At 46.3% G+C, this 21,415-nt stretch overlaps 2 protein-coding genes across 5 annotated transcripts; one reads left to right on the top strand and one right to left on the bottom strand.

Annotated features, from left to right (window-relative positions):
* The first annotated feature begins 1,184 nt into the window (after nucleotides 1-1,184).
* LOC123046670 (probable purine permease 11) lies at nucleotides 1,185-3,433 on the top strand. Of its 2 annotated transcripts, XM_044470076.1 has the most exons (2): nucleotides 1,185-1,320; nucleotides 2,221-3,433. In XM_044470076.1, the coding sequence occupies exon 2, from the start codon at nucleotides 2,291-2,293 to the stop codon at nucleotides 3,326-3,328; it is 1,038 nt and encodes a 345-aa protein (XP_044326011.1). In that variant the 5' UTR covers nucleotides 1,185-1,320; nucleotides 2,221-2,290; the 3' UTR covers nucleotides 3,329-3,433. The 2 variants fall into 2 exon arrangements, with proteins under 2 accessions (XP_044326011.1, XP_044326010.1); XM_044470075.1 differs by lacking the exon at nucleotides 1,185-1,320 and having other exon boundaries at nucleotides 1,453-3,433.
* A 404-nt stretch (nucleotides 3,434-3,837) lies between these two features.
* LOC123046671 (ribosome biogenesis protein BRX1 homolog 2) lies at nucleotides 3,838-11,557 on the bottom strand. Of its 3 annotated transcripts, XM_044470077.1 has the most exons (9): nucleotides 11,324-11,557; nucleotides 10,623-10,864; nucleotides 10,374-10,515; nucleotides 9,914-9,992; nucleotides 9,666-9,790; nucleotides 9,143-9,244; nucleotides 8,969-9,037; nucleotides 8,788-8,886; nucleotides 7,873-8,191 (listed from the first exon to the last, which is right to left on the bottom strand). In XM_044470077.1, exons 2-9 carry the CDS (start codon nucleotides 10,823-10,825, stop codon nucleotides 8,054-8,056), a joined length of 957 nt encoding a protein of 318 aa, XP_044326012.1. In that variant the 5' UTR covers nucleotides 10,826-10,864; nucleotides 11,324-11,557; the 3' UTR covers nucleotides 7,873-8,053. The 3 variants fall into 3 exon arrangements, with proteins under 3 accessions (XP_044326013.1, XP_044326014.1, XP_044326012.1); XM_044470078.1 differs by lacking the exons at nucleotides 7,873-8,191; nucleotides 11,324-11,557 and adding an exon at nucleotides 3,838-3,990; XM_044470079.1 differs by lacking the exons at nucleotides 7,873-8,191; nucleotides 8,788-8,886; nucleotides 11,324-11,557 and adding exons at nucleotides 3,838-3,990; nucleotides 4,963-5,061.
* Between the last annotated feature and the right edge of the window lie 9,858 nt (nucleotides 11,558-21,415).

The following is a 21,415-nucleotide window of genomic DNA, read 5'->3' as shown; positions in this document are numbered from 1 at the left end:
AACAGCAGCGCGGCCCAAGCTAACAAACGCTGCTGTTATTTAGTAGTAGTAGCGTGTTTTGTACCAGGCGCCACTGGTACATACCAGTAGCGTGGGTGCTTAAACAGGCGCTACTGTTAAACTTCCATCTATAAGCATTTTTTAGTAGTGGACGCTGATGCTTGCATTCAACAACGATGAAGGTCATCTCTTGAACAATGTGGGTGGGTTTTGTACTCAGAGCAATGCAAGACTTACGAAAAAATAGCTACGTATCTTACGTAATAACCAACACCCACGATCAGTATTGGTGTTTACGGGTGGGAGAGGCCCACCCACCTGAAATTCGCCGGGGGGGGAGGGGGGGGTTGTGATTATATCTGGCCATGGGTCGGGCCGGGCCAGGTTTGGGTCGGGCCTAAAAAAGCCCACGGCAAAAAACTGAGGCCCAGGCCCTACCATCGGGCCTACTTTTCAAGCCCAAACCCAGCGCATCTGGTAAAAAGCCCTCAAAAGCCCTTAGGGCTTAGGGCCATGGGCTGGGCCTCTTCCTTAAAATGCCAATATGCCAAGCCCAAGCCCATCCAGGCCCTGCTGGTGGGCTCAAAACTTAGGCCCACGAGCAAGCCCATCGGGCCTAGGCCCTGGATTTTAGGGCCGGGCCTGGGTGGGCCGACAGGGCCGGGCCTGAGATGAATAGACCTAGTTGTGATGTTTGGTTTAGTTGGAAGGTTTCGTAAACTTACGTATGCTTTTCGTAGGTGTAGGATTTTCATTTGTACTGATACCCAGATTGACAGGTGGTGCGCCTTTGTGGCATTTGTAGCAGTTTTTATCCGATTCCACTGAATTAATTAGGCAATTCTCTTGTTTTTTCATGGTACTACAAGACAAATATTCTAGCCCCGTTTCAATAAAAGTCTATCACGTGTGTGCCTTAGTCAAGCTGGAACTAATGCACCTCAATCATGCATCATCTGGACGGCGCATGACAGGCTTGAGTGAGATGTGGGGCCATGAGTTCCAAGCATGTAGACCAAAGTTGTTTACCACGTTGGCGTGGGGTCCTCCACCGTGGATAAAAAGAAATATCACCCAATCATGGTGGAAATGGATGTGCGCTCACTGGCATCAAACAATTGAAAACAATTCTGTGACCTGGTCAATATATATGCTGCTAAGAAGCCAGGGGTCCATCGCTCGTAGCACTCACTTAGCGAGGGCCGAGGGGTGTGAAGGAAGAAGAACAACAGGTGAACGGCCAGCAGATTACATACACCATCTCATTCTGTTCTTGGAGCAACATGTCGAGTCCTCAGGAAATCCAGCTCCAGATCAGAGGTAAACTTCCTCCGCTTGCGTTCCTCAAGCGTGATTACTCCCTCCATCCATATATATAGGGCCTATACATTTTCCGAGGTAGCCTTTGACCAATGATAATATTATTAGTATATGAGATATATGATACAAAAATTATATCATTAGAAACTCCTTTCACATACGAATTCGATGGTATGCTTTGTGTAACATGCATGTCATATATTATCGTGCTAACCCATTGTCAAAGGTTATCTCAAAAAACGTATTAGGCCCTATATATGTGGATGGAGGGAGTATGTAATTTTATGTGGTTTCGATCAGTTCCGGTGGTTGTTTTCTTGATGTTTATATCAGTGGCTGCGCACGTTCCAAGTTCTCGCAGCTGATCATTTTTTTTCTGAAGAAAATGGACCGGCAGAGATGGGTCGTCATGGAAGTCCAGCATGGCCTGTTCTTGCGCTGGTCGTGGGCGCGGCCCTCAACTAGCTTAGCTTAGCTAGCAACGCAATTTCACAGTAACTTACCAACTAACAGCAGGCATCGAGATGTAATTTCTTCACCTTCTTCAAAATATCCGCGGCCTAAATATTTCCGCCAAGAGAAAAAATCGAAAAAGGAACTACTTCACTCATTGCATCTGCACATCATGCATGTAGCTTTCATATATTTGATTGGAGACAAGCAAATCATTGGAGAATGGAACTAAATACAGAGCACCCATACCATACCGGCCATCTTATCTTCATGTGATTGGATTCACAAGTTGTTTCTTATAAATCAGTAGTTGGAACTTGGAATGGAAGCAAAGCAGAAACACTGCAGCCCTGGCCTACAATCAGTATTCAGTTTCAGTTTCTTCTGCAAAAATAAACTGGGCTTTACTGATGCACTTGCTAAAAAATCCGGCCATGGCGAGAACAGTGGGGCACCGAATGCCGCCGAGCGTCAACGACGGCCGGGGACGGGAACACGCGGCGTCAGGTGGTGGCTGATGGTGCTGCTGGACATGCTCGTGGTGCTCTGCGGGCAGACCGTGGGCACCCTGCTGGGCCGCTACTACTACAACTCCGGCGGCAACAGCAAGTGGATGGCCACGCTCACGATATCCGGCGGCTCGCCCCTGCTGGCCATCCTCCTGCTCCTCACGCCGCGCGACCCCGCCGGCGAGCCCCGGCCGGCGGCGGCCAAGATGGTGCCCATCTACCTCGGGCTCGGCACCCTCATCGGCTTCGACAACCTCATGTACTCGTACGCGCTGCAGTACCTGCCGGTGTCCACCTTCGCGCTGGTGGCCGCCACGCAGCTCGCCTTCAACTCCGTCACCTCCCGCCTCATCAACGCGCAGCGCTTCACGGCGCTCATCGCCAACTCCGTTGTGGTCCTCACCTTCTCGGCCGCGCTGCTCGGCGTCGGCTCCTCCTCCGACGGCACCTCCGCCGCCGACCTGCCGCGCGGCAAGTACACGCTGGGGTTCATCCTCACGCTGTCGGCCTCCGCCGTGTTCGCGCTCATCCTGTCCCTCATCGAGGTCACCTTCGAGAAGGCGATCCGGGGGAGGACGCTCCGGTGGGTGCTGCGGGTGCAGATGTGCACCAACTTCGTGGCGGCCACGGTGGCGGTGTGCGGGCTGCTGGCGTCGGGGGAGTGGCGGATGATCCCGGGGGAGATGGCGGCGTTCGAGGACGGGCGGGCGAGGTACGTGGCGACGCTGGTGGGGACGGCGGTGTCGTGGCAGGCCATGTCGGTGGCGACGCTGCGGCTGATCACGAGGGTGTCGTCGCTGTTCGCCAACGTGACGGGCACCGTGTCGCTGCCGCTGGTGCCGGTGTTCGCGGTGGTGCTATTCGGGGACAGAATGACGGGGATCAAGGCCGTCGCCATGCTCATGGCCGTCTGGGGGTTCCTCTCCTACGTCTACCAGCACTACCTCGACGGCCGGCGCGCCGCGGCCATGGGGGGTCAAGGTGGAGCGGCAGAGTGCTGCGTCTGCAAGGCGCGGACGGGCGGCGAGGCCGCTTTGCCCGCCTGAGACGTTCGTTGGCCAAACAAAGCTGAAATTACAGTAGTGGTGTCCTAATAGCACTCTCTTTTTCTTTCATTTTTCTTTTGAAATACTATCAGATATACGGACTCCTACATCCTGTTTGGTTGGAGACTTAGAATTCGGGCCATGCTTAGACACGAAAGAAGTATCCGAAAAACACAGTATTATAACATGCAGGCACGAAATGCCACAGCAAACATCTAAGGGTAAAATATTACTCTTTCCAACAGATCCAAGGGTAAAATGACATGAGACCGTGTCAATGGTTTTTACGGCGACTTTGCTCATTTGCTTGCAACTATATCAGAGGCAAAAGACAAGGTGAAACACACAGCCAGTAGGAAGGCGATATGGACATGAGCAAGATCGAAATCCAGTTGTTTACATAATAAACACATGCTTTGATTGTCATACAAGAACGACCACATAATAGTAAGCAAAACTCAGTGCTTGGCGACAGCCAGCCAGCACTGGTTTGACGAACAAATTCATTGGTACAGTCGCTCTAGTTAGTCTTCCCCTTTCCAGAGATCAGCAAACTCATCGGGCTCCAGGGTGTTCTCCATCTCGTGCATCTTCCTCCTCACCTTGGCCTTCACCTTCTTGGCGTACTTGCCTGCCTTCTTCCGCTTCTCCAGTGCGCGGATCTGGTGCTCCAAATCAACAAAACCCTCGTTAGAAAATGTGGATCACTACATGGCGGGAAACGCTTTATTGCAACAGAATTAAATACAGGATGCCATCAAAATCCTGGTGAGAAGTAAATCCTTTTCCCCAGAACCACAAAGATACTATACTACTCCCTCCGTTCCTAAATACTGTATAAGTCTTTTTAGACATTTCAAATGGACTACAACATACGGATGTATATAGACATATTTTAGAGTGTAGATTCACTCATTTTGCTCCGTATGTAGTCATTTGTTAGAATCTCTAGAAAGACTTATATTTAGGAACGGAGGGAGTACCAGACTATGCATGCATGACACTAAAATACTTTTAAGGCCGACGAGTTACTTAGGTCCAACAAAACCGAGAACAGAATGGAGCAGTAATGTACAAGGAGTGCTGTATCTGAAAGAAATATAGTGGATGGATTGCACTGAACGAAACTACTTCACATACGATACTCCTGGACAAACTACTTCACTGAATGTTCCGATCCACTGGTGTCCAAAAACAACAGGATGCCACGCACTAAGAACCCATCCATTCTGAATGTTCCGTTCGGCCTACAGGAAACCGAAGTGTCCGAAAAGCACAGTATTATAGTGACATGTAGGCATAGCAAACATCTTCTCCAAATATTGTGATCCTCGGTTACTTCATGCAAAATTGTGCTCCTCGTTATACCATATTTGATATCAAATGCCATTCCAGAACATAATAAAGTTAACTCTGCACCAGTGCTACTAAAAAATGGCCTGGCATAGTGGCATTACAGATCATTCAACTTGCCGGTTTCCTCACTCAACTTTTGTTACAACCAAAGAAACAAAAGAAATGCATAATATAACTATTCCTTGATGATGGAAGAGCTAAACCCAGATTTTCGTTACTAAGATGTTTGGAATATATGTACCGTATAGTCTAGATCAACTTGTGAAAGCAAGCAATACCTGATTGGGAGACACGTAGAATGGGTTCTCAAACAATGTGGGGCCACCGAAACTACCACCAAATATTTTGATTGGGTTCAAACAGAACCTGGGGCCAACCTACACGCAGTAATTTAATAAAAATATTGATTAGCAACCACAGGTTATACAAATTATCAAGATATAAGCTCACACTACTTTTTACCTTAACAAGTGTCATTTTATCTAGGCCTCCTTTATCGACTTTGTCAATCTCATTGTGGGGTACAGAAATCTGTCAATTACTCCCTCTGTTCACTTTTGTAAGACCGTTTAGACATTTAAGACAATACCCAAAATAGTTCAATTTCAGCTGTCTAAAACGTCTAGAACGTCTTATAAAAGTGAACAGAAGTAGTATATCATTTGCTAAAATGCAGATGATGCTAATAACCTAACAGGTTCAAAGTATTGAAAGTTCATCGAAATCAAAATCCAAGAGACCAATACTTCACCTGGTAATTTCTGAACTAGTGGCGGAGCCAAGGGGGGGCTAGCAGGGGCTGGCCCCACCCTAACGATCGACGATCTCTATAACACCTAGGAGTATTTAGCGATAAAACTGGATTAATGGACGTACTCGGCCCCCCTTAATACAGTAAAATCTCCAAAAGATAAACGCCCATAATAAAGCCCACTTTGGTCATGGCGTCTGCCCCTGGTTCTCTAAACAAAAAAGTACTAGTAGCCCCTGGCGTTATTAATTTACCCTAAAAAATGATTAACCCCCGACGTGATTTGAGGCGAAGCGCTGGCGGCTGTGGCTGCCTCCTGCCCTCGGTGGCCAACGATCAGATTTGAGTCCGGTTAAATCAACCGTCGCTGGCTCCGTGATGAGCAATCTTGCAGACTACTCCCGCCAGTTGTCCAGCGGTCCAAGTCAACTAGTCAAGGTTAGCATCATTAAAACAGCCAGCTATTCTTTCTCAACCCTCATCTATGCAAGTCTGAATTCCATATCCAGCTTTACTTATTCTAATGATGATCTACGACGGTGGTTGCTTTGAAATTTCTTTTGATAGTTTGATCTGCCAAGCAGTTATGAAAAGCATTCGCAAAACTCAACAAGGGGTTATGAAAAGAAAAAGCGCCGACAAACATCACAATGATTGATTTAACTTTTAAGCCTGTTGTATTGGGTTCCCAATCTAATGATATAGTTAATTGGGCTAATGTGCAAGTTGCCAATCCCGGTCCAAATGGAGATGACTGGTTCAGAATTGCAAGATAATCTAAATTGAAAAGGGAAATATTTAGAAATTAGGTTATCTTTTGATGAAATTATTAATAATTTGAATTTATTGGCAACTACATGAGAAATTCAGACTAACACAAATTTAACTATATTTTTATTGCGTTGAAACGACACATTAATATGATATTACATTGTATGTTTTTTTCGCACATAAATTTTTTGGTTTATCAACTTTGCTTGGCCCCCCCTATACCCAAATCCTGGTTCCGCCCCTGTTCTGAACCAAATGTGGCCATCCACAATGAAGAAGACAAACACATGATCATGAAAAGGTTTGGCCTTCCGATGGTTTTTTGGAGTAGCGAAAATCTATAGGTACAGCAGTGAGCAATGAGTTAACTCTGAATTCTTTTATTAAAAGAAGAGCATGTCTCCATAGAGTTACTAATTTGACCCTATCGAAGTATATTATCACATCTATTATAAAAATAGGCACACGGGCTTGAGAAAAGATTGATTTATTTTTCGAAGTGTTGCATTAGAATATAACTTGAGTTATTAAAGGTGACTCCTTCCTTCAAAGAGTTATTTATATTATAATAAACATAACAGAAGACCAATAGTGGATGCATCACACCCACATGCTAGTCTTTAACTACATTGTGTACAAATTGTTTTATCGTAAACATGTGTCGAGAATCAGCTTAAACCTCTTTTGATACCAAGTAAATAAGAATAAATTGATCTTGCAAAAACAGAAGTTTTTTAATACAGGTCACCTATCGTGCATGAGTGTTGTTTGGTCCTGGAACCCGAGTGTGTGGCCTGCGTTGCTCGTTGTGAAGTGGATAAGGATTGCAGCACCGCGAGTAAGTGTGCTTCCTCTCGAGCTTGCATATTTTGATGTTTAGGCGGGGAGGACGTCCTGCTGTCATAAACTATACATGAGCTCTGAGAAATCTTTGGTACTCAAGCCTAATAATTAGGGATACACACAAGAGTAGGGGGGGGGGGGGCAATAGCCCCCTTTGCCCCATGAAGCTTGGCCACTGGCGTTGATGGTTGTTGCAATCCTCTTTTGTGGAGTAAATTTCTCTCTCTTTTTTTTTGAACACAGTACAGATGCAAGCACTCATATACACGCGTATAAACTCACCCTATGAACGCACACACGCAAACCCTACCCTTGTTAGCAAGCTCAACCCTCTTCTTTTCAAGCTTGATCTTGTTCTCCGTCACCGCCATAACTTCTCAGACCTCTATGCCTTCTTTCCCTCCTTCGCATCATCGCCCCATCAAAAACAAAAACAAAAACTAGCGCCAGCCCAGTTCACACGCTGAATAAATCCCCACACTTCCTCCCATCAATCAAACTAGAGTAAACAACTTCAAATTGCAGTAGCGATCTTCATCAAAAGAAAATTAGGAAAAACAGAGGACTGCCTGTTTGGTTGGAAGCTTTAGAGAAAAGGAATGAGAATTCAGGCCATGTTTAGGTACAAAGTATATTTAAGTTTGAATTATCCGAAACCACAGTAGTATAGCATGCAGGAACGAAATGCCACAGCAAACATCTTCTCAAAATATCACTCTTACCAACAGATCCAAGCGCAAAACGCCGTGAGATCATATCAATCGTTGTACCGAAGCTTTGATCATTTGCTTGCAACTATATCAGGCACAAGACAAGGTGAAAGTGAAACGCACAGGCAATAGGATACGAGCAAGAACAAAATCAAGTTGTTGACATAAATTAACACATGCTTTGATTGTCATACAAGAACTACCACATGATAGTGCAAAATTCAGTGCCTGGCGATAGCCGCCAGCATGCATTGGTTTGACGATCAAATTCATTGGTACAGTCACCCGCACTAGCTAGTCTTCCCCTTTCCAAAGATCAGCAAACTCATCAGGCTCCAGGGTGTTCTCCATCTCGTGCATCTTCCTCCTCACCTTGGCCTTCACCTTCTTCGCGTACTTGCCTGCCTTCTTCCGCTTCTCCAGCGCGCGGATCTGGCGGTCCAAATCAACAAAACCGTTATTAACCCCCGGGTGTGGATCAGTACATGTCGAAGCATACATGAATATGCATACCCTGGTGAGCTGTAAATTTTTTTCCCCACAACCACAATAAGATACCAACCAGACGATAACACTAATCTATTCTAGGTTTGCAGATCAAACATGATTAGTTAGTTAGGTCCGACAAAACGAGAACAGAATGGAGTAGTAGTGTACAAGGAGTACTGTATCTGAGAGAAACATAATGGATGACATGCATTTGAATGTTCCGTTCCACTGGTGCAAACACGACATGCATGTCATTTCATGAAAAATGTGCTCCTCTCTATACCATATTTGATATCAAATCACATTCCAGAACACAATAAAGCTAACTGTGCACCAGTGGTACCAAGAAATAACATGACACTACAGATCATTCAACTTGTCAATTTTCTCAGTTCAACTTTTATTTCAAGCAAAGAAACACAAGAAACAGATAATATAACTATTCCTTGATGACCGAAGAGGAAAGACCAGATTTTCATTACAAAGATGTCTGAAATATATGTACTTAGTCCACATCAACCTGTGAAAGCAAGCTATACCTGATTGGGAGACACATAGAATGGGTTCTCGAACAATGTGGGGCCACCAAAACTACCACCAAACATTTTTATTGGATTCAAACAGAACCTGGGGCCAACCTACACACAGCAATTTCATTAGAATATTGATTAGCAAACAAGTTACATAAACCATCAAGATATAAGCTCACACTACTTTTACCTCAACAAGTGTCATTTTATCTAGGCCTCCTTTATCAACTTTGTCAATCTCATTGTGGGGTACAGATATCTGTCAAGTATATCATTTGATAAAATTCAGATGGTGTTAATAACTTGACAGGTTTTAAGTATTGAAAGTTCATCGTAATCAAAACTCTAAAGACCAAGACATCACCTGGTAATTTCTGAACCAAATGTGGTCATCCACAATGGAGAACACAAAAACATGATCATGAAAAGGTTTTGCCTTCCTATGATCTTTTGGAGTAGCAAAAATCTGCATTTACAGCAACGGGCAATGAGTTAGCTCTGACAGTCTATCATTAAAAGAAGAGCATGTCTCCACTGGATTACTAATTTGACTATATCAAAGTATATTATCACCTCTGCTATACTAATATAGCCTGAGTTATTAAGTGTGAATCCTTCCTTCAGAGGCCTATATTATTATAAACATAAAAAAGAGCAATAGTGGATGCATTACACCCACATGCTAGTCTGTAACTACTGTGTGGACAAATATGATTTTACCGTAAACATGCATCAAAAATCAAGTTTAACATCTTTTGACACCAACTAAATACGAATAAATTGATCTTGCAAAAACCGAAGTTTTTTTAAATACAGGTCAATATCAGCTTTGTTCAAAATGCTGATAACACATGCAGCATAATGTAACAAGCCAAATCATCACGTACTTGTGTTATCATTTCCTTCAAGAGCTTCCAATGAGGTTGCTGGTCAAAATTTGAAGAAAATGTTAGCAGAGGACGTGACCCTTTCAGATGGTTGCCGGTGAGCTTCAGTTCCTCCATGGTGTGAACTGCACGTAAATGTTACAGGATGGTTGGGCATTAGTAGACGAATCATCACGATAAAAATACACAGTACATAATCCAGTGCATAGTAAAACAACTGAATAACTACTATTGGTGTGAGAGTATACCAGCATTGACTAGAAATTTCACCGATGGCCCTGCAGGGGACTTGACCATCCAAAGGTAAAGATCTTTCTGTTTTCTGCACTGCAATATACACGCAGAAGATGCTTCAATATAAGAATTAGCAACTCTAGTGCATATTTAAATTGTCTAATTTCGGAGCAATAGTAAAACAACGTGGAGTTGACAACTTTTAAACATTGTGAAACACATAACAGACAGTGTGGATTACAAAGCTCAGTAAGGTTCACACCAGAACAATGATACGGATCAGAGCTAACTTTGAAGTTGATTTCACACCAGAAACGACTAACCTGTTCCATGTTAAATGCAGTATGATTTAGCAACTGTTAATGTTACTAGTATGTAGTTCTGCTATCAAAGTAGGCAACCTTGAGCTGGTCAAAGGTAAACTATTTCCATCAAGCTAGCAAGCAAGCAGCGAGCATAGTGCGTGTGTAGTACCTCGAAAAAGAGGCAGCTGGAGCAGCTCCTGAGCTCGACCAGCTCGTTGAGCGCGCTGCCCTTACTCTGCTTGGACTCAACCTTGCTGTCCTTCTTGGCATGCGGCAGCAATGACACCACGTTCTGCATTAGATGCCGGTACCTACGCACAGCGCAAACCAATCCGCAAAACAATCAACAACCCCCACAAAAGCATTGGTCTAACAACCACCACCACAGAACTCCGAGCAGAGAGGGTAACACACTCACCTGTAAATGATGCGGCGGGAGCACGTAATGAGCACCTTCTCCTTGTTCCGGAAGAACTGCCCTGCGTCCTTAGAAGCAGGGTCGTCAGCCGAGTCCTTGAACCCGAAGAGGGTGCGTTCCGGACGCTCTGGCGCAGAGTCGTCAGGCTTCTCTACGGCAGCAGGGGCGGGAGCATCAGAGCTGCGCTTCCTCTTCTTCGCCATGGGGTGAGACGCTGGGGCTTCAGCACTTGAGGGCTAAATCTATGTAAACATTAACGCTAATTATTAGATAACAGAATCACAACGAGCACAAATGTTAGCATCGCAGATGCGTCACATATCAATAATTCATTCACATTGCTGATGAAGTACCCATACATCTGGATTTATCACCCAACAGAGAACACTTGCGTGCCAGAGACCGTTTCTAGAAAGAAAGAAAATGCATCGCTTGGCGAAAAGAGACCCTATACTTAATCGACAGCAAGTCATTTGTTTACCCAATGGCCAGCAAGCGCCACAAAGATTTTGTGTTCTTACAAATACGTACTACATATGCATGCTCGCTTGCACTACTAATCAATGTACAGCGTGGAACTTGTACGGTCGCAGAACGCAGGCCATGCCGAGCTGTTACCACGGTTGGACGCGTGTGGGCACACGGAGCATACGCATGCTTGGTTGAACTGTTACCAGGGGAAAGGGGCCCGGTGGCTTTACCTATGCCGGAGTCGGAGAAGAAGTGGCCACCGGAGGCGCAGCGAGTGAGCGCCGGCGCAGGCAGAGCGGTTGCTCCCCGAAGGCACGGCCGGCAACGACGCTGCGGTGGCCCTGTCGGCGGTTCGTCCGGAGAAGGTAGGCGGCGGCGGCGGCTGCAGGGAAGAATTGACGATTTTATTACGTGTTGTGCGGCGGCGTGGAGGTCGAAGGAAGGAAGGAAACCCTGAGTTTCTGGGCGATGTTGATGTTGGGCTGGGGATAGTCACACTTTTCATCGTGTTGGTGGGCTGGGCTGGGCTGGGGCGTGTGAGTGCGAACCCACCAGACAGATTTAGATTGGGCTCCACGCGAAGTAATAAGAAACAAGTATAGTTTTCACCCGTGTCAAAAAAAAAAGTATAGTTTTTTTTTTGCATGGTAATACGTGTCTCATTCATATCATAAATAACAAAGTACAAGTCACATAAAGACCGACAAGACAAAACTAAAAAGATAGTAGAACATCTCTGAGCTTGACACCCACGCCCGTCACCTGCCTCCGGCACCACCATAGCAGCCACCGAAGAAAAGAATGACGAATCACCACCTCACCCGAGCTCGACGCGGCTCCATCGCTGATATGAAGCTTTGCGGACCTCCAAGGTGGCTCACTAAAAGTGAAGCCCTTGCCGTTGAACGAATCAGACCGGGGCAACACCCCGGACACGCCATCGAACTCCAGATCTGGCACCCCACCACGACTAAGACGCCGAAGGAGGAAACCATACCTACCATCCACGAACCACGAACCCAGCAAATGTTCCGTCTTTCAGATGTCGTCGATGCAAACCACAATCTGCATCCGCTCCTGAACTACCTCCCAAGCTCCACGCCAACGCTGGACCAAACGTCGTCGCAACGGCGGAGCCCGAGGACACAGGTCCACCACGAGGATGCCGCCGCCGCCACGCCATCCTTGCTTGAACATACTGGTTTTCAAATCCATCCCCAACCATAGGACCGATGGCCTTGTCAAGGAAGGATCCGAAAAATATTTATTCAGCGTCGTCATCATCGCCACCGAAGCAAAGACGATGAACAACCTAAAAACCTAAACTACGAGGAAGTAAAATCAATCCACAACGTGGATCCGGCGGCCCCCTCGGCACTGACGACCGAAGTCGTCGGTGGAGGGAAGCCGCCGGAGAACGGCGGTGCAAGATCGGCCTCTCCTGGCGGCGGCTAGGGTTGCAGCCGCCAGGGAGAGGAAAACGTATCGCAAAAAAAAGTATAGTTTTCACCCTCAAATCCACTCCAATGTCTCCATAAGCCCCCAAAGTCAATTTTGGTCTGATTTAGACCCCAAAAATGTCAATGCCGTTTTAATCTAGTCCTGAGCGGTTTAGTGTCACATCAAGAGTGGTTTTGCATCTGGTTTTCGTTCATTTGATGTTGACTTGGCACCGATGTCCATGGCTTTTCCAGTCGGCGCTTTTGTTTCATAAATCCCTCAAATCGGGGCTCGAACCCAAAATTCCCCATCGAGGCTCGCTCGCTCGATCCAGACCTCACTCTTGAATTGGTTGCAGTCCATGGCGTTGTTCGCGAGCTTCTCGGCTAGCTGTTCCGCGGGACGCACATCCTATTCCAATGGTATGGCGGCGCAGTCGCCGGTGTGTCACACCTAACCTGTGGTTGGTGTGCTCTAAGAGCTGGCTGGTGGGCCCAGCCAGCTGGCCAGCCAAGTGGCGTGCGTGGGTGGTGTTAAAAGAGGTCACCTGTGGCCGTGGGTGTTATGCGTGTATTGACACTCTGTTCTGAATCCTTCCTCTGCAATCCATTCCTCCTTCCTCTCCAAGTCACTCTCCCTTCCCTCGCTCGATCTGGATCCTCTCTCTCTCGCTCGCTTCCTGGGGTGTTACAACTGGTAATCAGAGCCACAAATCCATCAAAAATTTTCTTCCTCGCTTGATTGGGAGTCGGTAACATCCACCGCGCCGGTGTGGTTTGCTCCGGCGAGCCGCACAAAATCCGTCGCGGGGTTCGACGCCCTCTCGAACAGGACAACGGCTCCTCCCAAGGTGTCGGTGGCGACGTGGCAAGTTCTCGCTGCCATGGACGAGGGGAACACCAACATCACCAAGATGCTGGAGACCCTGCTCGCCAAGATCGACGATCAGAAAGTGGCGCACGAGAAGCAAATCGAGCTCCAGGCCGCCTTCAACGCGCAGATCTCGCAGGAGATGCGCGGCCTCTCGCGGTAGCTCGATTTGACGCAGGCGGACCTCGACTTCACGCGCAAGACGGTGGAAGGATCGGCCTCTTCGTTAGGCTCGGTCACCACACATCTCCACCAGCCTGCGCAACCGCAGCAGCAACCTCCACCGCCTCCCCCTCCACCGTCGCTGCGCCCCGTGCCAGAACCGACACGGCCGTCGTCGTCACATGCGCGTCTGGGCGACCATCGCCCAGCTCTCCTTCCCGTGCCACCGCAGGGCGGATTTGTCGTCGCGCCGACTGCGTCTCCACCGGGCTACCACACCAACGAGTATCACAAGCCCCCGAATCATGATTTTCCCAAGTTCGACGGCATGGCGCCATACTTATGGCTGGACCATTACCTCGCCTACTTTGAGCTCTACAAGGTGGCTGCCCACCAGTGGGTTGCCACCGCCGCGCTCTACATCGACGGCCAGGCCGCGCACTGGCTCCAAGCGTTCCACCAGTCGCATCGCAACATAACGTGGGACGTCTTTACATCGGCGATTCTGGAGGAATTTGGCACCGACGAGTTTGAGGTGGTGATGCACAAGCTACTGCAACTCCGCCAAACAGGCACCATCGCCGAGTACCGCGCCACGTTCAACAAGCAGATGTACCATTTACTCGCTCTCGATCCGTCAATCAACACCAAGTTCTTCGTCACGCAGTTCCTCCTCGGCCTGAAGGACGAGCTGCGTGCCCCGGTGCGGCTCCGGGCACCTTCAAGCATCACGCGCGCCTCGGTGCTCGCGCGCATCCAGGAGGAAGAACTGGGCACGACCCGTGCGCGCCCCCGCATCACACCTGCGGGCCGACCACCACCAACAGCAGCCGCAGTGGCCCTTCCACATCGCACCGTGGCCGCGCTGGTTCGCGCCCAAGGAGACGAGTACGCACGGGAGCGGCAGCTATGCGATTTCTGTCGGCGAACAACCTCTGTTTTTCAAGTGCGGGGATTGCTACTCCAGAGAGCATCGCTGCGCCCAGCACGCGCAGTTGCTCACCATCAACGTGGACGACCACGGTGAGGTGCTCTCGACGACACCATCTATGCCCTGCAGCTGCTCGATGACCCGGGCCTGACGGTGCAACCCCCTGCTCCGGCCACGGACGCGCCCGAGTGCTGTCTCCTCTCGTCGCAGGTGCTCGACGGCACGGATTCCACGACAACGATGAGGTTGCGCGCCCTCATCGGAAACCAGGTCATGCTCCTGCTGCTCGACTCGGGCAGCACCCACAGTTTCGTCAACAAGGCGTTCGTCGATGGCCTCGGCCTCACCATGGAAGAGATGCCGCCGACTGAGGTGCGCGTGGCCAACGGCGACAAGCTCACTTGCACGCGCATGGTGCCCGGCCTCAAGTGGTGGATGCAGGGCCACACCTTCGAGACGCCCATGCGCGAGCTGGAGATCGGAGCGTACAATGGCATCCTGGGGATGGACTGGCTTGGCCAGAACAGTTCGATGACGTGCCACTGGCAGGACAAGTGGGTGAAATTCCAGCACGACGGCGAAGAGGTCACTCTGCGCGGCGTGTCCCCCAAGTCGGCCACCACACTCAAGGTCGTCGGGTCAGAGGAGCTGCGCAAGATGGTTGCCGAAAACGATGTTTGGGCCATGGCCATGGTGGACACCTGCGGCCCCGCACCGTGTTCGGCTCGCAAATGTGCAAGCCAAACCCCGCTCGCGGACCTGCTCGAGGAATTCACCGACATGTTCGCGGCACCGCAGGGGCTCCCTCCTCACCGCTAGTACGATCACGCCGTCACGCTGGTGGAGGGCGCGGTCCCCGCGAACACGCGCCCGTACCACTACTCGCCGCTGCAGAAGGACGAGATCGAGCGACATGTCAAGGAGATGCTAGACTCGGGCGTGATCACGCATAATGTCAGTCCCTACGCCGCGTCGGTGCTGCTAGTGAAGAAGAAGGACGGCACCTGGTGGTTCTGCGTCGACTATGGCCGTCTCAATGATGCCACCATTAAGAACAAGTTTCCCCTGCCCATCATCGACGAGGTCCTAGACGAATTGGCCGGCGCAACGGTGTTCTCCAAGCTGGACTTGTTGGTTATCACCAGATCAGAATGCGCGAGGAGGACGAGCCCAAGACGGCATTCAAGATGCACCATGGGCACTTTCAGTTCAGAGTCATGCCGTTCGGCCTGACGAGCGCGCCGGCCACATTTCAATGCTTGATGAACTCCGTTTTTGGTAAGTATGTCCGCAAGTTCGTCATCATATTTTTTGATGATATTCCTGTCTTCAGCGAGACCATGGAGGAGCACCTGGAGCACCTGCGCATCGTCTTCGAGCTACTACATGCGCACCACCTCTACGTCAAGGAATCCAAGTGCATCTTCGCTGCTGACCACATCGACTACCTTGGCCACGTGATCTCGAAGGAGGGCGTTGATACGTCCATTTTGCATCATGCTTTTATATCAATATTTATTGCATTATGGGTTGTTATTACACATTATATCTCAATACTTATGGCTATTCTCTCTTATTTTACAAGGTTTAACATGAAGAGGGGGAATGCCGGCAGCTGGAATTCTGGCTGGAAAAGGAGCAAACATTAGAAACCTATTCTGCACTGCTCCAAAAGTCCTGAAACTCCACGAAACATATTTTTGGATTTATTAAGAATTATTGAGTGGAAGAAGTACACCAGGGGGGCCACACCCTGTCCAGGAGGGTGGGGGCGCGCCCCCTCCTACTAGGCGAGCCCCTGTCTCCTAGGGCCCCTGGTGGCCCTCCGGTGTCCATCTTCTGCTATATAAAGGCTTTTACCCTGGGAAAAAATCATGGGCAAGCTTACGGGACGAAACTCCGCCGCCATGAGGCGGAACCTTGGCGGAATCAATCTAGGGCTCTGGTGGAGCTGTTCTGCCGGGGGCACTTCCCTTCGGGAGGGGGAAATCATCACCAACGATCCTCTCATTGGAAGGGGGTCAATCTCCATCAACATCTTCACCAGCACCATCTCCTCTCAAAACCCTAGTTCATCTTTTGTATCCAATCTTGTATCAAAACCACAAATTGGTACCTGTGGGTTGCTAGTAGTGTTGATTACTCCTTGTAGTTGATGCTAATTGGTTTACATGGTGGAAGATCATATGTTCAGATCCTTTATGCATATTATTACCCCTCTGAATATGAACATGAATATGCTTTGTGAGTAGTTACGTTTGTTCCTGAGGACATGGGTGAAGTCTTGCTATTAGTAGTCATGTGAATTTGGTATTCGTTCGATATTTTGATGAGATGTATGTGTCTTTTCCTCTAGTGGTGTTATGTGAACGTCGACTACATGACACTTCACCATTATTTGGGCTTAGAGGAAGGCATAGGGAAGTAATAAGTAGATGATGGGTTGCTAGAGTGACAGAAGCTTAAACCCTAGTTTATGCCTTGCTTCGTTAGGGGCTGATTTGGATCCATATGTTTAATGTTGTGGTTAGGTTTACCTTAATACTTCTTCTGTAGTTGTGGATGCTTGAAATAGGGGTTAATCATAAGTGGGATGCTTGTCCAAGTAAGGGCAGTACCCAAGCATTGGTCCACCCACATATCAAATTATCGAACGCGAGTCACATGAGCGTGATGAAAACTAGCTTGACGATAATTCCCATGTGTCCTCGGGAGCTCCTTCCTCATTATTAGAAATTGTCCAGGCTTATCCGTTTCTACATAAAGGATTCGGCCACCTTGCTGCACTTTATTTACTTTGTTTACTTGTTACTCGTTACTATTTATCTTATCACAAAACTATCTATCACCTACAATTTTAGTGCTTGCAGTGAAAACCTTACTGAAAACCGCTTATCATTTCCTCCTGCTCCTCATTGGGTTCGACACTCTTACTTATCGAAAGGACTACGATAGATCCCCTACACTTGTGGGTCATCAAGACTCTTTTCTGGCGCCGTTGCCGGGGATTGTAGCGCTTTTGGTGAGTGGAACTTGGTAAGGAAACATTTATATAGTGTGCTGATTTTTTTACTTGTCACTATGGAAACTAATCCTTTGAGGGGCATGTTCGGGGTATCTTCACCCCGACCAGAAGAGCAAAGAGTTGCTCCTCAACCTACTGAACTTTATGAAAATATTTACTTTGAGATTCCTTCGGGTATGGTAGAGAAACTGCTAGCTAATCCATTTACAGGAGATGGAACATTGCATCCCGATTTACACCTTATCTTTGTGGATGAAGTTTGTGGATTATTTAAGCTTGCAGGTATTCCCGATGATGTTGTCAAAAGGAAGATCTTCCCTTTATCTTTGAAGGGAGATGCATTGACATGGTATAGGCTATGTGATGATACGAGATCTTGGAATTATAAACGATTGAAGTTGGAATTTCACTAGAAGTTCTATCCTATGCATCTTGTTCATCGTGATCGTAATTACATATATAATTTCTGGCCTCGCGAAGGAGAAAGCATCGCTCAAGCTTGGGGGAGGCTTAAGTCAATGTTATACTCATGCCGCAATCATGATCTCTCCCGGGAAATGATTATTCAAAAATTTTATGCTCGGCTATCTCTTGATAATCGCAACCTGCTCGATACTTCCTGTGCTGGTTCTTATATGCTGAAGACTATTGATTTCAAATGGGACTTATTGGAAAGAATTAGACGCAACTCTGAAGATTGGGGTTCCGGCGATGGTAAGGAGTCAGGTATGACACCTAAGTTCGATTGTGTTAAATCTTTTATGGATACCGATGCTTTTCGTGGATTTAGCACTAAGTATGGACTTGACTCTGAGATAGTAGCTTCTTTCTGTGAATCTTTTGCTACTCACGTTGATCTCCCTAAAGAGAAGTGGTTTAAATATAATCCTCCTGTTGAAGTGAAAGTAGTTGCACCTATTACAGTCGAAGAAAAGACTATTACCTATAGTGATCCTATTGTTCCTACTGCTTATGTTGAGAAACCCCCATTTCCTGTTAGGATAAAGGATCATGCTAAAACTTCGAATGTTGTTCGTAAGAGTAATACTAGGACTTATACACCTCCTGAGAAAATCAATGTTGAACCTAGTATTACTATGGTTAAAGATCTCTTGGATGATGATTTAGATGGGCATGTTATTTATTTCCGTGATGAAACTGCTAATATTGCTAGACCAGATACTAAGATACATAGACCTGCCGTAGGCATGCCTGTTATTTCTGTTAAAATAGGAGATCATTGTTATCATGGTTTATGTAATATGGGTGCTAGTGCTAGTGCTATACCTTATGATTTATATAAAGAAATTATGCATGGCATTGCACCCGTTGAATTAGAAGACATTGATGTTACTATTAAGCTTGCTAATAGGGATACCATTAAACCAGTTGGGATTGTTAGAGATGTTGAAGTTTTGTGTGGGAAAGTTAAATACCCTGCTGATTTTCTCGTTCTTGGTTCCCCACAAGATGATTTTTGTCCCATTATTTTTGGTAGACCCTACTTGAACACAGCTAGTGCTAAGATTGATTGTGAAAAAGATATTGTCACCATTGGCTTAGATGGTATGTCTCATGAGTTTAATTTTGCTAAGTTTCATAGACAACCTCGTGATAGAGAATCACCTAGTAAGGATGAGATTATTGGTCTTGCTTCCATTGTTGTGCCTCCTACTGATCCGTTAGAACAATATTTGCTAGACCATGAAAACGATATGTTTATGAAGGAGAGAAGGGAAATAGATGAAGTGTTCCTCAAATAGGAACCCGTGCTGAAACATAATCTTCCCCTTGAAATTCTTGGGGATCCCCCTCCACCCAAGGGTGATCCCGTGTTTGAACTCAAACCTTTACCTCATAATCTTAAGTATGCTTATCTTGATGAAAAGAAACTATATCATGTTATTATTAGTGCTAACCTTTCAGAGCAAGAAGAAGAAAGATTATTGAAAACTCTGAAGAAGCACCGAGCTGCTATTGGATACACTGGATGATCTTAAGGGTGTTAGTCCCACGTTATGCCAACACAAAATTAAATTGGAGGGCGATGCCAAACCAGTTAGAGATCCTCAACGACGACTAAATCCCAAGACGAAAGAAGTGGTAAGAAAGGAGATACTAAAGCTCCTTGAGGCAGGTATAATTTATCCCGTTGCTGATAGTGAATGGGTAAGTCCTGTCCATTGTGTTCCTAAAAAGGGAGGTATTACTGTCATTCCTAATGATAAAGATGAATTGATCCCGCAAAGAATTATTACAGGTTATAGGATGGTAATTGATTTTCATAAATTAAATAAGGCTACTAAGAAAGATCATCACCCTTTACCTTTTATTGATCAAATGCTAGAAAGACTATCCAAACACACACATTTTTGCTTTCTAGATGGTTATTCTCACTTCTCTCAAATACCTGTGTCAGCTGGGGATCAATCAAAAACTACTTTTACTTGCCCTTTCGGTACTTTTGCTTATAGATGTATGCCTTTTGGTTTATGCAATGCACCTGCTACCTTTCAAAGATGCATGATGGCTATATTCTCTGATTTTTGTGAAAAGATTTGTGAGGTATTCATGGATGACTTCTCCGTTTATGGATCCTCTTTTGATAATTGTTTGAGCAACCTTGATCGAGTTTTGCAGAGATGCGAAGACACTAGTCTCATTCTGAATTGGGAAAAGTGTCACTTTATGGTTAATGAAGGCATTGTATTGGGACATAAGATTTCCGAGAGAGGTATTGAAGTTGACAAAGCCAAAGTTGATGCTATTGAGAAGATGCCATGTCCCAAGGACATAAAAGGTATAAGAAGTTTCCTTGGTCATGTTGGTTTTTATAGTAGGTTCATTAAGGACTTTTCTAAAATCTCTAGGCCTCTGACTAATTTACTGCAAAAAGATATTCCTTTTGTCTTCGATGATGATTGTGTAGAAGCATTTGAAATACTTAAGAAAGCTTTGCTCACTGCACCTGTTGTTCAGCCACCTGATTGGAATTTACCTTTTGAAATTCTGTGTGATGCTAGTAATTATGTTGTAGGTGCTATTCTAGGGCAAAGAGTTGACAAGAAATTGAATGTTATCCAATATGCTAGTAAAACTCTTGATACTGCCCAAAGAAATTATGCTACTACTGAAAAATAGTTCTTAGCAGTTGTGTTTGCATGTGATAAGTTTAGACCTTATATTGTTGATTCCAAAGTTACTATTCACACCGATCATGCTGCTATTAAATATCTTATGGAAAATAAAGACGCTAAGCCTAGACTCATTAGATGGGTTCTCCTGCTCCAAGAATTTGATTTGCATATTATTGATAGAATGGGAGCTGAGAACCCCGTTGCAGACAATTTGTCTAGGTTAGAGAATGTTCTTGATGATCCACTACCTATTGATGATAGCTTTCCTGATGAACAATTAGCGGTCATTAATGCTTCTCGTACTACTCCTTGGTATGCTGATTATGCTAATTACATTGTTGCTAAATTTATACCTACTAGTTTCACATACCAGCAAAAAGAAAAAGTTCTTTTATGATTTAAGACATTACTTTTGGGATGACCCACACCTTTATAAAGAAGGAGTAGATGGTGTTATTAGACGTTGTGTGCCTGAGCATGAACAGGAACAGATCCTACGCAAGTGTCACTCTGAATCCTACAGAGGGCACCACGCTAGAGATAGAACTGCACACAAGGTACTACAATCTGGTTTTTATTGGCCTACTCTTTTCAAGGATGCTCGTAAGTTTGTCTTATCTTGTGATGAATGTCAAAGAATAGGTAACATTAGTAGACGTCAAGAAATGCCTATGAATTATTCTCTTGTTATTGAACCGTTTGATGTTTGGGGCTTTGATTATATGGGACCTTTTCCTGCCTCTAATGGTTACACACA

Source organism: Triticum aestivum, chromosome 2B (genome assembly GCF_018294505.1).
Source record: "Triticum aestivum cultivar Chinese Spring chromosome 2B, IWGSC CS RefSeq v2.1, whole genome shotgun sequence".
NCBI classification, from domain to species: domain Eukaryota; kingdom Viridiplantae; phylum Streptophyta; class Magnoliopsida; order Poales; family Poaceae; genus Triticum; species Triticum aestivum.
The sequence above is the reverse complement of the archived record's forward strand: the minus strand, read 5'-3'. Positions and strand labels throughout refer to the sequence as shown.